The 19,343-nt window shown below is 31.8% G+C and overlaps 1 protein-coding gene across 1 annotated transcript; it reads left to right on the top strand.

Moving 5' to 3' along the window:
* Positions 1–198: 198 nt before the first annotated feature.
* Cdk8 (cyclin-dependent kinase 8) lies at positions 199–18,764 on the top strand. The gene is made up of 7 exons (XM_072546974.1): positions 199–598; positions 654–953; positions 4,184–4,325; positions 7,893–8,106; positions 10,555–10,736; positions 11,467–11,687; positions 18,580–18,764. Exons 1-7 carry the CDS (start codon positions 380–382, stop codon positions 18,676–18,678), a joined length of 1,377 nt encoding a protein of 458 aa, XP_072403075.1. The 5' UTR covers positions 199–379; the 3' UTR covers positions 18,679–18,764.
* The last annotated feature ends 579 nt before the right edge of the window (positions 18,765–19,343 follow it).

Below are 19,343 nucleotides of genomic sequence, written 5' to 3'. Positions count from 1 at the left end.
GTCAGCTTTATAAATATTATTATTTATTATAAATAATTTCATGAAATATAATTTTAACAAATATTAGTATAAATGATTGAATTACAATTAGACAATTATATTTTTAACATCGAGTTAGAATTGTGAATCTCATTCGTAGAGCCTTTTTCTATATTAAACAAGAAGAATGTTTCCGTGTGACATTGACACTGATTGACATTTAAGTTTGAGTCAGTTTGAGTTGTGTATTTACTTTCTTCAAAGTTTTAACTATTACCAAAGAAGCTATTACTTTATAATCGTTGTTTCTTGTGTTTTTATAACATTTTGAATACATTTCATTATACATACTGTTTTAGCACTTCATTGAAGTGCAATTTTCTTTTATAGAAATATTAGAATGACATGTTTGATGATGGATTATGAATTTAAAATGAAAACACAGAATGAGAGGGTAAAGGTAGAAGACTTGTTTGATTATGAGGGTTGCAAAGTTGGAAGAGGTACGTATGGACACGTTTATAAAGGCAGACGAAAGGATGGAAGTGATAGTAAAGATTACGCATTAAAACAAATAGAAGGTACAGGATTATCCATGTCTGCCTGTAGAGAAATAGCAGTAAGTTTTAACACCTATAAAATATATTTACTGTAACTCAAATTGTTTGTTTTAGTTATTACGAGAATTAAAGCATGCTAATGTGATAAACTTAATAAGAGTATTTTTATCCCACAATGATAGAAAAGTCTGGCTTCTATTTGATTTTGCTGAACATGATTTGTGGCATATTATCAAATTTCATAGAGCTGCAAAGGCTAACAAAAAGCCAGTGATGGTACCAAAAGGTATGGTCAAATCTCTGCTATATCAAATTTTGGATGGCATCCATTATCTTCATTCTAACTGGGTTCTTCATAGGGACCTCAAACCAGCAAATATTCTTGTGATGGGTGAAGGACCTGAGAGAGGAAGGGTTTGTATTATTTTATAGATTACTGACATACACTTTGCTGTTCTGTACTTTTTTTGGGAAATTATTGAAAATTAATATTAAGGAAAATGCTGGTAGAAAAACATAGTTTTGCGTAATTTAAAAGCCATTATTGGGCTATTGTAACCTGTTATATTTTACATGCATTAACTAACCAGTTACTTCTAGCTAGGTTCACCAACTTCTGGTAGATCTCACTTGACTATTTTTTCTCAATTTTTACATTAAATTGATTACAATTTGGCATTGCTTAGTTGTTTTCATTGTTAACATGTCAAATTGTTGATATTTTTGGACATTCTTTATATTTCACTTCCATGCCTACTTTGTTGTGTTTTATTATCTTAATTTTTTGTGATTAATTCAGTATTTTCTGCTCCTTACTTTTAGAGTTTGAAATGAAGACTACATTATCTCTCTAGATAACTTTCTAATCATTGAATGGCCCTGCATCTATAATAGTAGGTCTATAATATATATATATATATATATATATATATATATATATATATATATATATATATATATATATATATATATTACAATATGTGTAAGCTTTATCTAATTAAAATATCAAGTTACACTTACAGCCATCACACATGAGTGAAAGTGCGCACTGCATGATACATTTTTGGACTGGATGCACATGGTACTCATGTGTGACAGTGTGACATGAAAAAAGGTTAAAAAAAACATTTTGTACCAACTTATTGACGATAAATATTTATTATTTATTTTATTAGAAAAAATGGCTCAGCTCCTGGCTAACATATATCAAATAGTGTAGCAGTGGATGGGTTAAAAGTGATTTAATCTGGTTCTGAATAGTTCTTTTGTGTGTCTAAGTGGCATTTTTATGTTAATTACTATACTTAATGGCAATTAACCACAATTTCAGTTGTTTAATAATTGAAAGCCAAAATAAATGTCTGTAGCATATCTATTTTGTAAGGCTGAGTTCAGACCAACACTATAATTTATTGCTAATTTATTACAGAAAGAAAAAATTATTGCTGCAGTCGTTTCCGAGAAACAGTGGGTATAAAGTATTTTTTACTTTATAGTAAAGCTAGCATAGCCATAGCTATATCATAGGAAGGAAAAGGATTACAGTGCCGATCTTGGCAGAATATTTTATTGCTAATTAATTTCTGTTGATTGGTATATTAACCAATCCCCAAAAACTACCCCATCATCTCCTAGCTCAAAACACACCCCCAGAAAACTGAGATATCTGCAAAAAAGCAAACTAAAAGGAATTGATTGTTAATTTCTTGCCGAAGTTTTATGCCAAGAAACATTATATTGCTGCAACTGTTTCCAAGAAACAATGGCTATGCTAACTTTATGGTAAAGCTAGCATAGTCATAGCTATATCTTGGCTATGAAAATGGTTGCAGGGCCCATCTTGGCGGCATATTTTATTGCTAATTAATTGCTTTTGATTGGTACATTGACCAATCCCCAAAAACTACCCCATTATCCCCCTAACGTAAAACTCATCCCTGGAAAAATCAAGTCAAAAATGATGAAACTAGAAAAGTGAACAGCAAGGAATTAATTGCTAATTTATTGTTGAAGTTTTACACCAAGAAACAATATATTGCTGTAGCCATTTCTGAGAAACAATTGTTATGCTAACTTTACGGTAAAGCTAGCATAACCATATATATATATATATATATGTATATATATATATATATATATATATATATATATATATATATATATATATATATATATATATATATCTCAGCAATGAAAAGGGTTTCAGGTTTTTGAAAAACCGTGCAATATTCTATAATCTATGTTAGTTATAAGTGGTCACATATATTTATCCACACAAACTATAGGGAGTACTAGGTACACATGTATACAAACTCAATCACTGTGAATATGTCTTACTTCTGCTGAGATTGAGACTCTACTGGTTATTGGATACCTATGATCAATTTTATGCTTTTCAGGAAAAAATGATGTATTTAGTAATTAAAACCAGTTCATACATGATTTTTATTTAATTTATTGATGCAGTTCAATGCCAAAAATGCTTTTTATTGCTTCACCCTTTTCCAAAACACAAAAACTACAACACCCATTGTTTCTAGTAAGATGGTGAATTAATAAAGGGCTCAGAACTATAGTAATAAATTAACAAAAAAACGGATGTGTGTACTTATCTTAAAACTAGTTTATTTCCATTTTGTGTGAATTTAAGGGATTGAGATTGGTAGCACACAGTGTGAGGGGTACTTTAAATTAGCAAAAATTTAACAATAAAATGTGGACTATATCTCGTAGCTGCCATATTATATGGATATTGCAGCTTAAGAGAAATATTGTCTGGTCTATGCAAAGAATATAGCAAAAAACTTTCCAAGCTAAAAACGAGGTTTAAATAATATATTATTTTTTATAAACTGTATCAGCACTATTTCGCCAGGGATAAGATTTGCATTGAAGGATGATGGGAACAGTTTAGCAACTAAGTTGAACATTATTCAAGAAAATTTAATTAGCAATACAATATGACGCTAAGATAGAATCAGTCATCATTATTTTTGGGAAACAGTTGCTGCAATAAAGTGTTTCTTGGCATAAAATTTCAGCAATAAATTAGCAATTTTTCCAGGGATGAGTTTTGCCCTAGGGGGATAATGGGGTAGATTTTGAGGATTGGTGAATGTACCAATCAACAGCAATTAATTAGCAATAAAATATGCTACCAATATGGGCCCTGTAACCCTTTTCATTGCTGAGATATGTGGCAGTTTTTGGGGATAGGTTAATATACCAATCAACAGCAATTAATTGCCACTAGGATGGGCCCTGTACCCCTTTCCCTGAACTTAGCTTGAAATCATTGATGTAAAATGTTATTCTAATGGGGAAAATTGTATGAATATAACAACCAGATTATTACTTATAGAACACACACTGAAAAAGAACCTCAAATGACTAAGTGTAAAAGTGTATTATCCTCTCAACTAAACATACTATACTACTACTCCAAATACCAAAATTATAAGAAAATGCAATTCTGGTGGTGTAATTTAAAGACATTAAATATGTATATGTGTTCTATATTTTATAATAGACTTTAATATTTCTTGTTTAGGATAGAATAAAATAGAAACTGATTTATTTACAGTTCAAAGAACCATGATATTGAAATAAGATATTTTTATTAAAATACTGTTTTTCAATTTTAGGTTAAAATTGCTGACATGGGATTTGCAAGACTCTTTAATGCTCCTTTAAAGCCCTTAGCTGATTTGGATCCTGTAGTGGTAACTTTTTGGTATAGGGCGCCAGAACTTCTTTTAGGTGCCAGACATTATACAAAAGCTATTGGTTAGTATTCTATTTTTGAAAGCAATAAACAGACATTGATAGCTATATAACAAAGAATACCGGGAGCTGGATATTATACAAGTCAAATTATGTCTTAGAAAATTTAGAATCTTCAAATTTATCAATATATTTCTTATATAAGCTGTCTTAAAATAAAAATTCTATATTACCTACCACAGACAGGATCAGTTTAGGATTGGTTGTAGTTTATCAGACATTAAATTTTTATAGAAATGCCTCCAGAAGGTTGTTTATAACTAAAATTTTAATATATTCCAATTGAAAAAGTTGTAGAAAATTCAGGAAAAATTATAGAACGAAATAAAAAGATTTTCAACCATTTATCCTGATTACCTCCGAAAGTATCATATCTATGAGAAAAGTAAGTAAAACGAAGTAAAATTGTTCATAAGCAAATTTTCTATCAAAATTTGCTTCTGCAATTAGTAAGAAAAAATCGATGCATGGAAATCTAAATTAAGGAAGAAAAAGTTTTAAAATAAATTATATTTGCTTACGGGGAAACCGCTTAAGGTCTAAAGTTTCTGAAAATTTGCTATAAAATGTTTATAATGTTTATGAACTTGTGAACTAAACAACACTATATAAAGAAACAATGCGATATCTTTTTCTGTTTTTGCATGATAATTTTCCAATGCCAGGTTCTGTCTAGAAAGTCAAAGAACAATCAAACATGTGCTGAGTGAAAAATTATTTATTATTAAATTATTATAAAATTATTTAAGTACATAAATCGCACAATTTTTTTACATGTACATGTGAGTGTAAATGAGCTTTCAACTTCGGCTTATAACAAAATTATTACAAAAAAATTAATGGAATAATTATATGAAATTATGAATATTTTTATTATAAAAATAAATACAAATAAAAAAATAAGCAAGACTTTTTAAAAAATTCCCCATGCTCACCTACTTGCCGATTTTAATTTTTCAAAATGGGTTTGAAAGTTTGCTTACTCTTTTATACTTTAAAAAATTAGCCGTTTATAAAAAGAAATAATACAAAGTTTTGGAAAATTTCTAATTTACCTGACAGAGCTGTATTGCAAAATTATTAGTCAAAAAGGTAAACAAGTTTTGCATTGTTCTTTATGCTATTGTTTTGTAATTAACTCTACATTTTCAGATTTTCCCAAGCGTTCCTTTTTTTTCATACTTTTCCCCTTTCTTTTCAATGATTAGATTTTTTTCCTTATTCAGCATTTCAATTGGGCGTCAATTTATGTTTTTTGAATTTTGTATTTCTGTTTTATGTTTAATCTCCACATTAATTTCTGATATCATTTTTTTATTTCTTCCATTTATTGTTTTTTGGTTTCTTCTTTGTTATCCATTACATATAATTAAATAATAAATAAATAAGATAATATAAGATAAGATAAATAAGATTGCCATGAAAATGTTTTCATTGAGATGATTTTTCCATTGAGGAAAATCTTAAATTTTTCTTTGAGATTTTTTATTGTTAAAGAAATATTAGTAAGTACATACTTTAAAGTAGAAATAATCGAATAGAATAATTTGTTTTTTTTTCATAAAATCTATTATAAATAAAATATTTACGAAGTTTATTGGGAAGAAGTATATATTAATCATAAATATTTATTTTTTACAATTAAAATTACCTCAAATATTCCTAAAAAAAAAAAACTGAAAAATAATTGTTTAAACAAATTAGATGGTTTATTTAAGAATCTAATTATTTAAATAATACATATTCGTAATGTACGCAAAAAGTACATACAAATTAAAAAAAGAAACGTCGAAATCTATTAACAAGAAACAGAGATACAGTTAACAACTCCTTCCCCCTCCTGCGCTCTCACTAGTTACAAAGCCGACCAATTTTGAGTACCACAATTTTGAAGCTTTGTGAACGATTTCATTAATATGCAATCTTTTTCGAATTTTTCACGTTAAAATATGTTCTTTCAGATGACCCTAATAAGGTCTCTTAATTGTTATAAACAAAGCTGCTATCAATATATAGAAAAAAGGCACTAACTTCGTCCCAAAGTGTCCTAGGTTAACTTCTTTTCCTTTTGAGTTTGTAAAAAAATTCAGACTGTCAAAATATGAAAAAAATCAGTTTTGTGCAGTTAATGGTTAAAAAGTTATTCTAATTGTTTATAAGCAAACATTGACATGTTTTTGCCAAATTATTTGCGATAAACAAATTAAATAACTTTTAAATTCTGTGACCGATCGACATGAAATTTTAATCTTATTTTAAGCACTACAAGACCCAACATTGTGTGTAATTAAAGGTTATAAGTTTATTTGAAAAAAATATGCCACGACCTTTATTGATAATTACTGATCGTTGAATCTTTGTTATTTTCAGGAGGTAATATGTAGGTTGTACTTACGTGAATATACTGGATCTTTAATGCCATCACCTGTACCAATAATCTTGGTGTTTACTGCTTGAATTTTTTTAAAAATTGGAGTATTGAGCAAATTCAATAGGTCTAACCGATTTTCCATAAGCATTTTCGCGAATTTTCTTTACTATGGGCTGAATTTTTTTTAATTAAGTGCTAACTTTCTGTACTAATTACACAAGCATTTTTTATAGGAAATTGATTTAAAAAAATATTTACATGTATCCATTTCTGTTGTAGATACGACATCTATATTGTTAGATATATTCAGGATAAAAAATTGAAAACTAGTAGTCTGCAATTTTCTGTAGATTTTCCTGAATTTTACACTAATTTTTCAGCTGTGAGTGTATTAAAATTTTAGCTTTAAATAAGTCGCAGAAGGCCTGATTCACTACCATCAACTTAAGTTATTTTTGTACATACCCGATTAGACTATATGGTAAGGTAAAATTGACAACAGGAAGAATAGGAAATTTCAAAGTCAGTTTTATAGAAAACCAGTGCAGACGTGAAGAATAGAGAGTAAGACAAATATGAAGCCATAATGTTCAAGAACACTTAAAACTGTAATGTATAAATTATTAAACGTTGAATTAATAAAGTCTGTAGAGAACAGCTCTGAAATAAAATAAGCGGTAAAATTATAACAGAATAAATTATAATTTTTAATTTGTATTTTAAAATATTTTCTAAAAATTCCTTGGACTGCAAAAGTCTCAAACGAAGAAGTGTTAAGTTGAATTGGACATGGCAGAAAGCTTATGAACACAATTAAAATAAGAAAAACATCGTATCTCGGTTACATACTTCGAAACGATAAATACTCTCTTCTACACGTCATCTTGCAAGGAAGAATACAGGGGAGGAAAAGACTTGAGGAGAAAGAAGAAATCTTGGCTGAGAAATATCGGAGATTGCATTAACCTCAGTCTTGAACAGATATTTCACGTTGCAAAAGATAGGGAAGCGTTTAAAGAAGTGATCGCCAACTTTCGTTAGAAGACGGCACAATAAGAAGAATTTTAATATAAATGAATTAAAAATATATGTGATCTTTACACATTTAGTTCAATATCTTGGTAAAAATAGGTAATAAATAATAAAAGTTAGAAATATACTTTAGTCGTCATAAGTTTTTAACATTTGTTTCATTTTAGATATATGGGCAATCGGCTGCATCTTTGCAGAGCTTCTTACTTCTGAACCAATTTTCCACTGTCGTCAAGAGGATATTAAAACAAGTAATCCTTACCATCATGATCAGTTAGATAGAATATTCAATGTTATGGGATTCCCACATGAGAAAGACTGGGAGGACATCAAAAAGATGCCTGAACATCCAACTTTACTGAAAGACTTTAAGAAAGCGAAGTAAGTTTTGACTAAAAAGATTTATAGAGATATATCTATTCATTATTATTCTCTTTGCTTTTATCCCTATGCGGGATCAAGTTACCTAATTATATTTTTCCAAGTATCTATCTTGGGTCGTAACAATATCAATTCCCTTCAAATATATTTTCTCCCTAAGCCTCTCCCACCAAGTCTGACCATCCTAGGTACTTAAAACTATTACTTTTCACAATCATTTCATATTCACTATGATTTATGGAGAGCTGTTAAAAAACTAAAAAGGCCTCAATTTAGAAACCCTCCTATACATACTCCAGATGGTCACTGGGCAAAAAGTAATGAGGACATATCCAATGTTTTTGCCGAGCACTTAGAAATTTTTTTTCAAACATATCCCGCTGAAAATAACTTCGACATTGAAGATAAAGTGAAAGCATTTCTGCAAACCTCGTATCAATTGGAAATAACTATTCAAAAATTTACCGCTAACAATGTCACAAGATTCATACATATGTTGAATCCAAAAAAATCTGATATGACTTAATTAGTGCTAAAATTCTGAAAGAACTTTCATATAAGGGACTAAGGTATTTGACACAAATATACAATGCTGTTTTAAGGACGGGGTACTTTCCGATTTTGTGGAAGGTAGCCCAAATTATATTAATCCCTAAGCCAGGAAAACCTGCTGACCAAACAACATCCTACATACCTATTAGCCTAGTACCTGTTGGGGCAAAATTACTAGAAACATTACTCGTATAGAAAATAGATCTAATTCTGAAAGCAAAATCAATTAATTCCTAACCGCTAATTTGGATTTAAAGCGAAACATGCTCCCATCGAACAAGTCCAAAGAGTTATAAAAAAATTATATAAATCCTTTGAAGATAAAAAAATCTGCTCTGCTCCCTTTTTAAACATTGCCCAAGCTTTCGACAAAGTTTGGTACAATGGACTATTATACAAAATCAGAAAGAGCTTACTGAACAACATTTTCCTTATCCTCAAATCCTACCTTCAAAATTGACACTTTCAAGTAAGGAATCAAGACGAAACCACAACTCTACACCCAATAAGGTCTGATGTGCCTCAGGGGAGTATACCTGGTGCGATTATCTATCTAATCATTTACACAGCTGATCTTTCCACTAGCAAAAATATAATCATTGAAACATATGCAGATGATACCACTGTCATGGCATCTCACAAAGATCTTGTCATTGCTACTCAAATCTTGCATGACTTACTTGGATGTTATTTCCTCTTGGCTGAAAACCTGGCGAAATAAAGCAAATGAAACTAAATCTATCCATGTCACCTACATCCTAGAAAGAGGTGCTTTTCCAACTGTGGCATTAAATGCTCAGTTCCTGCAACAAAAAGAAGATGCAAATAACTGGGAATCCATCTGGAACGACGATTAACTTGGACACATATATTTGCTAAGATAAAGCAACTGGGCTTAAAGCTATGGATATAGAGCTACAGAATTCAATTGTGATGGACAGTATCCCACTCGAATATCGAAATCTTACAAAGATTCCATTCCAAAGTACTTAGAATTATCGTAACCTTACGACTTTTCAAATTTCTTAGTATAATGAGTTCGAATATGATTGCAACAAACTTGGGATTGTTAAAGTACGTCCGTTTATTGATGGACTTATTATCTACAAGTTTTCTTTGGGAAAATCAGCTGGAGTTTGCCCTAATCTACTAACAAAGTCTGCTTATACAGGATAAATCTCTATTAATTACAAAAAAATGAACAATTTGAAGAAACTTGTGCAGTATATACCAAAAGACAAAATATTTTTTATAACGAGTTGATCTTATGGCCTACTACAAATATTTGAACTTCTAAATATGTTTTTTCAAGTAATATATTATTCCATTAATAATGCTGGATCAATATTTTTAGGAGCGGGAATTTGTATCTTCTCATCCTATCTATTTTTGAATAATTCTTGGGTACTTCTTCACCTAGGCTTTTGATGTTTTATCTTCGCTCATTTAGATTTTCTTTATTTATGTATAATGTGTTTCTGCCTCTTGTCTACGGATTGAAAAGTGTATTTTTGAATGTAATAAATAGTCATCGCTACCATAGTCATGTCGCGCTTTTCTGAACTATTACATCCTGTACTCTGAGTTGGGTATTTTGATTTGTTACAATGTAATCGCTTATTGATTTTATGTTCCTTTTTCTTGAATACACGTATAGTTGTGTATGAATTCAAATGGGAAGTATCCATTCAAGATTCTCAGTAGATTCTGGTTGCATAAATCTATGAATCTTTCACTATTGTTGTTCGTGGTATCTCCTTATTTTCCTACTGTTTCATCCCCATCTTCATATTTTACGGTTAATATCCCCCATTAATAAAAAAAATATTTTCACAACAGACCTACATAAATATTTCTAAACTAATATATATTTTTTAACTATCTCATTAATTTTAGTTACGTGAATTGTTCTCTTATCAAATATATGGACAGGCATAAAATTAAACCTGATAGTAAAGCTTTCCATTTACTTCAAAAATTACTTTTAATGGATCCAAACAAAAGAATTACGTCAGAGCAAGCTATGCAGGATCCATATTTTACTGAGGAACCATTACCGACGCAAGATATCTTTGCAGGTATAGTATTAGATTTTTTTTTATTGTTTTTTTTTTATTTTTTTCTCGCGAAGTCATGGCCTTAATCATACGATTAAGGCCGATCTAAAATTATTTCTTTCTGAAGTATATATCTATTTAAACGTGAGGCTTTCTTACCGAATTTTAAAATTGTGACTGATTGAATTGGCAAAATCATAGCAAAATCATCAACAATAAAGATTGGATAAGATGTCATTCGCTTTAGAAATTTACCGCATTCCCCTGTATTTGTAGTTCAGTGTACATTGTAACAATAAAGCGTAGTGTGATTACTCTTTTGACTGAACACACGAATAATTGTCGCCTTGGTCGCTTCATAAGATCAACTGTTGCAGATTATGCCATCATATAAAACAACCACCAAATTTCATTTGAAGAAACACAGGTGCTTAATAAAGATTACGCTATAAGCCACGGATATTCAGAGAGGCTATCGAAATAAAAAAGCACCCAATCAACTTTAATTTTAAAGAAGAGGAGCTTTACGAAATACGGAAATACGAAGAAGACTGATGCTGACTTTGCAGTGACTTTGATAATGATAATGCAGTTGGATATGAAACTTCAGGAAGAAACAATTTCATACCGCTGCCTACAAACCCAGAAAACAATGTACGGTATTACAGAAACAGTTTTGAAATATGTATATTGAGTGTAAAAAATATAATTAATTTATTATAAATGTTATATGCCACTTTAAAATTTTTAGGTTGTCCAATTCCGTATCCAAAACGTGAGTTTCTGACTGACGACGACCAAGAGGAAAAATCAGACACAAAAAGACAAAATCAGCAACAGCAACAACAACCGACTCAGCAACAACAACAGCCTTCTCAACAGCAGCAGTCCAGTCAGCAAGATAGTCACAATTCTGCAAAGCGAGTTAGGTTATCGGGGCCGCAAGGTCACCCTGGGCCAGTAAACCAACAGGTACTATTCATTTTTTTTTAGTATTAGGTATATTACTTTGGTCAATAAGTCCCGGGCCTAATCAGTAAAACATTTTTTTGCAAAAATTTTGTTAATGCATCAAAATAATCTTCTTTAGCGGCGATACAATCATTCCAACTTGTTTTTTGGCTCTACGGATATGTGAGTCTTGCCCGCCTTTACTACTTTTCTCCACTCGTGCTGGTCTTGTGCAGCAATATCCCATCTTTTTCTTGGGCGACCAACTAACCTTTTGCCATCGGGCCTTTTCCAGAAGGTTGTATTTGTAGTCTTTCATCATTCGATTTCAGTGCTCAAACCGCATATACCTCTTTGAAAGAAAGGTACTGACACAAATACTAGGCCCTATAAATGATAACAACAGGTGGCATACAATTGAGGCGTTCAGAACCACAGTGGATCATGTCCGTAATATATAAGTCAGAGATATTTAGAGTTAAAGTTAACAAGCTCTCTACTATTACATAATACACCAACGAACCTAATCTAAGTGAAAACCTCTTATGTAATATGTTGTTTAAATAATTAAACTATGTGTAATATTAAATAAATAACGTTTTTGGAAATAATTGGAGACACTTGAAAAAAATTGGACTTTACTGATACTGATACATTATTACTCTGAAATATTTGGTGGAAAAAAATGGATTAAAAAACGAAGTATGACAAAACTGGAAATTTAGTTACAAAAAATAATAACAAATAAAAGACTTTAACTTAAACTTAAACTCACAGTTTAAGTGGCATTAGTTTTAATCATCATAGATCAGTTCATGATCGTCTATGTCGTCTTCTTCACCCTGTTGCTGGATTCGTGAACGAGTTCCTGTGTTGATGCAGAGATTTTTAAAATGATAGTGTGTGACTGGTGGCAGATCTGTTTCTTTGCTTCTGTCACTAGTCTAGGTGTGGAGTACAGATGACTGATTACCAATGAATTTTGAGACATTTATTTTGGCATCGAGACAATAAAAAACGGAAAATCGTCATTCAGCATAGATTTGTACTTCAAAACCCAAGGATCTTCTTTCTCGTACCTTATCCATCTCATTTCTAACCATTTCACAGGTGCTCCATCACTATCTTTTTTTTTCTATTTACAAGCACATCTTCTATGTTCTTTGTCAACACAATGTCGCTCCTTATTATGTTAGTTACTTCAAAAGGTACTGTCAATTTTGAAGTTTTTATTACATCAATCCAGTCGTTTGGCCCAAAGATGTGGGAAGATTTTCTGGCAGCCTTTTCAATAACCCCAAAATCTCGGTCGTTTGGCAAAAAGGAGTGGCCAGATACAGGACACTTGTGATCTATCGTTCTTATGTTGATGTAAGCATCTTGAACAAGATTTGGTAACGTGGCAGCCACTTTAAAATTTCTGTTTTGTCCTGTACATGAATCTGAATGAATAGAGAGTTACGTGGTTATGATTTTTGTCATGTTTTTCAAATGCATGGGCAATATTGAAGATATTTCCAAAGGTCCTCTACCGCCATCTGTTTCGTCCCACACATACATAAAGCCGTTGTTTTTGTTGATGGTATGAGTTCCTAGGTTATAGAGATACATATTTTTTTTGTAATGTGCAATGGATGTAGATAATTTCGGGTATGGCAGTGCTTTCTGGAGGTCAAAAGTAGCAACTTAGTGTTCATCTGATGCGTCATCATTGTCCGATTTTAGTACATCTTGAGCTTGTTTTGCTTTTGCTAGGTGAACATTTTTCTCAAAAATAAGTGAATTGGATGTCTCAGGTACAGTTGCTGCAGCTATTTCTAAGGACAGTTGATCACATTTGGCGCACGTATCTTTTGATAGTATTTTAAAATGTTTTAAACACATGATAGGTCATACATTTTTCTGATATTTAAATCAGGATTAGGATACTTTCTTTCAGGGTTCTTTGTTCTGCTATAATGAATGTCGTCATTTGAATCCATTTTTTATCATAAACGATCACGATAAATGCACTGAGCACAATCTGACTAGTCAACTGGACTTGATCCACTCTGTCCCTAAATAATATGACATATTATTCAGAGACATAGGAAACTAACGCCATCTGTTTATTATTGCGGTAACTTTGGACGTGGTTTGTTATAGCACCGAAAAGATTTCTATTTGTAGAACATAAATATATTAATTTTCGTAAAAACTGGACTTAGTCCACTATGGTTCTGAACGGCTCAATTATGAAATATATAATATATATTTAAAGAACCGCCTTTATCTCAATATGTCCGGCTACAGCGTCTTCAATGGGCAGGCCAGAGAACGCCAGAAATCTCCTTGGCAGTCGATCGTGGGGGATAATGGGGATCGAATTGGGCTGTAGAGCCATAGGATGGATGGACATGTACTGCTTATCTTATCCGATTTGCCTTAATGTATCGTACTATGTTTTCTTCTCCATAGAGTGCTTGGAGTTCCTGGTTGTATCTTCATCTCCACTACTTGTTGTTTCATGCTGGTTTAGTGTCCACGTCTCATCATCATACGTTGTTATGGGGCGAATTACAGTTTTATATACCTTTTGTGTTAGCTGTCTTTGAGAGCATTTTTGATTTAAGTAGCATCGCTAGGGAATAATACGCTCTATTTCCTGTCATGATTCTAGCTGTTACATCTTTTTCATAACTATTTTCGGCTATAATCATTGCATGCCTATTTCTATGACCCCGCTTTCAAAAACTGTAAAATCTTTCGCGTCTCTGGTAGATTGTGTAATTGTGTCGACATTGTCAGCAAAAGCTAACAGTACCTTCACTCTCTGGGCAGCAAAGCAATTTGGTAATCCTGGTTGTGCTTTCCTAACTGCTTGTTCTGAAGCAAAGTTGAATAACAAAGTGGAAAGCTGATCCCCTTGTTTGTCTTAGGACCGTTTTGATTTGAAACTCATCTGATGTACTGCTACCAATTCTAATACGTTCACATGAATACTGCACGCACATTTGGGCTAATTCTACCAGCTGTCTGGGTACTCCCATTTCTACCATTACCTTCCACAGTGTATCCCTGTTTTCAGAGTCATACGCTTGTATAAAATGTACAATATACAAATCTACAATCATTCCAACGATTTTCTAATTTTTCGATGCCGCCTTTGGAAACGATTGATCTTTGCTTTCAGTTTCAGCGATTACTCCTCTTTAGAGCGACATCTCTTGCCACTGAACATTTGCCAGATCTGGACTATACGGTGCGGAAGCAATTCACAGTTTAATTCGTGCATTTATCCATCGTTTTCATCGACTTGTGACACTTTTTCTTCAACAAATGAGGCCTTTTCTTTGCGATTTCGATCTTAAAACGCTCTAATAAACTAATTTAGTAGTCGTTGTTAATTGTTTCGCCGTATTTCAAATAGTCGATGAAAATAATTCCTTGCTGGTATCAAAATACAGGGACCATAACCTGCCCGGCGGTTTGTTGCATCTTTGGTCGCTTCGAACGGCTTTCTCCTGGTGCTTTCCACTCATATCACTGCTGTCATATGAATCTTCAATTTAGACAACATCCTATCCAACAAAATAGCAAAACACAAAAAAGAAAGGAATAACACCAGCTTTTAGAACAAAGAACAACTTAATCAGATATATTAAAATTAACAAGACCCAAAAGAAAAACCACTTACACAGTGGTGTATACAAACTTAAATGTAGCGACTGCTCAAAAACTTACATCGGTCAAACTGGTAGAACTTTTAACAAACGTATAGCAGAATACAAAAGGGGTTTCAATAATAAAAAAAAAACTATATAATTCTGAATAACCAACTTGAGATAAACAGTTCTCCCCTCCTCAGCTTTTTCAGTTGAAGACTATAAAGTGTACACGCATACCAAAAATAGATTACTTGAGAAAGGCATTCTGCCGAAATAGCTGTAGTGATAACAAATTATAATAAGTTTTGTGGAAGCGTCGAAAACAAAAGTTTTCAGTTTGTTAGATAAAATGAATTTCCCTCAAGTAACGGTCGAATCCATTACGAAATAAGAATTTTTAGATCTACTGTAGTCTACTCGTTTAGAGATTGGTAATACAATAAAAGTATTTAGCCCTATAGCCAGTTTTGTTAAAAAAAAAACGGAAAACTGCATGAAGTCAACTCAGGCACTGGATCCGCCATCCTCTCATCAAAGAATATAGACGCATATGGAAGATCAGTTCAAATGGGCGATTTGGTTATGGTTATTATCCTTCAAAACAATCCTTAAGAGGGCGACTGCATAAACTCAAACCAATAAAATTTTTAATATATTAAATTGTTTAAATTTTAATTTTAAAACTTAAAAAGGTATGAAATTTACAATATTCAAAGTATTTATTTTTTTTTTATTACATGTAAATAAAATTTTATAACTTTGAATTAAAAATAGGTTTGTTCCAACACTACGAAAAACCGCCAGTTAACTTTTTATTATACTGTTTTTGTTTTGTATAAAACTTAATGAGGTCGCTGGTTAAATGATAATCGATAAATAATAATAACGAAAAAATGAAATAATTTGTTTGTAAGTAAATTAGCGAAAAATAGCAAATGTTCGTAAATAGATATGTAAAATAAAATGCAATTCAAATAACAATTGGCAGATTTAATATCTTATTGTCAATTCTATATGAGATTCACTTACCTTTTGTCTGTGGTTGGGCCTCGCTCGGAGTCTAAGGTCTAAGGGTAAAAATGGGATGCACACCCGATGCTGGTTTGCTTGCTTCTGTCCACGATGAGAGGTTGTTGTAAAGTGGCCGATCATACGAAACAAAATATGTATGTACGCGAATCCATTGGGGTGGTTCTTCTGTTCTTAGGACCTCCGTGAATACTTAAGACCTTAAAGTGGCATTTTAAATTTTCTACACAAAGAATGGGTACGTTAATGTTTCCCAAAAACATGTTGTTTTCAGACAAGTGAATTCTCAGAACTTGACAATAATTAATCAGCCAATTTGAGTTCGAGAATTTAAAGGATGAACTAAAGCCATATTATACTTAGCTAATATACTATGATTGAATAAAAGATTTAAAACTAAATAAGGTCATATTCTGAATATTAAAAATAAAATATTTAAATCAGTCTTGATACTTTTCCAAACAGTTTTCTTGCCCAAAAATTTAACATTTTAAAAAAAATTTTCAAATATATTCAACCAAATATTTCATTTTCTCAGGACTTTTCATTAAACTTTCGAAATTATTTCATTGAACAATTATATAATAATAGTCTCCCGTTTTATACCGCTGTCGCGGCTTTGGGAGTATAGCAGGGTAGTCTGCTATATCTAGGGCCTGCGGTATACAAGGAAGGTAACATGGCCAGTGCTACGCTTCAACCGTCTATTATTACCCCTGGTTTTACCCAAGGTACTCATTTTTATTCAGGCTGAGTCGACCTGGGGCCTATAGACATTTTTAAAATGTCTAGATGTTCTTGCCGGCGGTGGGATTCGAACCCCGGACCACCGGCTTGCGAGTCAAGCATCAACCGCTTGCGCTACGCAAGCGGTAGGATCATTGAACAATTATCCTGTTCAAAAAAGTATTCAATGAAACATTTTACTAAATTTTGAAATTTTCCATTTTGCCGAAACTTCCATTTCATCCATAATCTTTTAATAAAAACAAAAAGCATTATTGAATTATTTTTGAAATATTTAACAGTAACTATTAATGAATAGTCTTGTTGAAAGTTTTTACGCTGTATGGATACTATTTAATCTTATTTTAAAATAACAACTACTAGTAAAACATAACTTTCACAATGAATAAATATTGGTAAAATTATTACAATATAATCTTAAATTGATTTATACTTAATTGAAAATAAACTGATGACATTAATTAAAATTAAAATAAATTTTATGTATAAATTTATGACATTTACTAAAAATTTAATCTTCATAACTGATTTTTTTATTCATTTATTAATGAATGAATAAATTATTGGTTTCAAAAATGAAGTCAAATGTTAACTTACTGTTTAATTACTACATAGTATATTAATTGTAGTTAATTTTTTATGCAATCTCTCACTAACTGTTCCAACTCCCTTGATGGTTGTTCGGGATCATCATGTGGGAGGTATGCTGATCTAAGAACTATCTCCTTCATGATTCCTCCCTCTATGACCTTTATCTTTACTGTCGTTCAGTCTGTGGAACAGAGATCACAACCAGTCTTCTGCATTAAGGTCTTGATTTTCCCTCTTTAGACGGATCCTGATGGTTTCTTCATCAAGCTATTTCTCGGGGACGCGAGTGAGGACCATGGGGCGCTTGGGCATATTATTTGGATCAATTATATTTAAGTTTGCTCCCTCCCATAGGCCCTCAATAGTCTTTACCACTTCAGTTGTCCATTTTTTTGTATACTCATTAACACAGTTCACCCACAGGGTCCCTTCGCTAAACGATGTTTTGTAGAACTGCAGAAGTTCATTTTGACCTCCGATATCCTCCTTCATCAAGTGCTTGCTTCAGTTTGTTAATCATCAAATTTGCGTGTGCCCGATCTAGTTGAGTATCAGGATGGTGTCTGTGTGCTACCACCATTCTGAATACTTTTGTCACGGTGCTTTATGACCTAGTCTGCTCGTTAGAGCCCCTTGGTTTCTTAGCAACTCTATTACGAGGGGGGTGTTGGTATTCCAGAACGGAACAATTAAAAATTCAGTCCTACATCTAATTTTGTGGAGCACTAGTTATATGTATAAATTATTGGCGAAATATTTGTTCATTTTTCTTTTTTAATATTGTCTTATTGATCGCATACTGTATTCTACTCTAGATTACGCTGATTATTTTTTTTAATTATAGCATTTTTCTTAATGATTTTTTTAGTAGCTTTTAAAATTTATATTTTATTTTTTAGCAAATTCCGATTTCTCAACAACAAGAATTTCATCAACAACAGATGATGTACAACAACGGGTCTCAGCAGCAGCAACAAAATTTCCAACAGAGGTTTTAAATTACTATTGTAAAAAATTACTTAGTAAAGTAAATTATTCTTAAACATTTTTATATTAACGTGTAAGCAATAAATTATTTATTTAGTTTTACTGTTTTCTCCATACATTTTTGTCTTCATTCCTTATTCATATTCTCATTCTTCCATTTTAATGTTTCTTAATAATAAACTCTTAAAATAAAATGTCATTCTACGTGTGGCCTCCATACGAAAAGGTATTTTATATTTGAAACAAACACACTAATAAGCCAGGTATTGTGCCTAGTTTTGATTAAATATTTTGGCATCCAGAATATTTAAAAATGCAAATGCGTTTGCATCTTTCGTGCCTCTATTTCTGACGTCGACAACATTCTCAAAAACAATTCTACAGTTTCCGTTAAAAATGAAATCATCCACATCCGCAGACTTATTTCCCCAACTAAAAGGTTAATATCTAATGTGTTTCCATCGATTCTAAATCAACTTATCGAGCGGGCATTAAAAGCCGAACTTGGTTTACAACTAACCTCACCTGTATCTAAAATTCGTACTGGCGCACCCGATTAAAATTATTCCCATATATTAAGTTTTCGACAGTCCATCTACGTAATACCAGATACCAGATTAATACATTTTGAAAATACTTCCTTCCGAATCTTCGTTACATCAGACAAACTTGAATG

This window comes from Diabrotica undecimpunctata, chromosome 1 (assembly GCF_040954645.1).
Source record: "Diabrotica undecimpunctata isolate CICGRU chromosome 1, icDiaUnde3, whole genome shotgun sequence".
Classification (NCBI taxonomy): domain Eukaryota; kingdom Metazoa; phylum Arthropoda; class Insecta; order Coleoptera; family Chrysomelidae; genus Diabrotica; species Diabrotica undecimpunctata.
Note: the sequence above shows the minus strand (reverse complement) of the source record. Positions and strands in the feature narration are given on the sequence as shown.

What these genes read in the sequence shown, in the direction of transcription:
- Cdk8 (XM_072546974.1), top strand. Translation starts at nt 380, where the DNA reads ATGACATGTTTGATGATGGATTATGAATTTAAAATGAAAACACAGAAT. An exon ending in AAAGACTTTAAGAAAGCGAA is followed by an intron (nt 8,107 to 10,554) that starts GTAAGTTTTGAC and finishes CATTAATTTTAG; the next exon opens with TTACGTGAATTGTTCTCTTA. An exon ending in GACGCAAGATATCTTTGCAG is followed by an intron (nt 10,737 to 11,466) that starts GTATAGTATTAG and finishes TAAAATTTTTAG; the next exon opens with GTTGTCCAATTCCGTATCCA.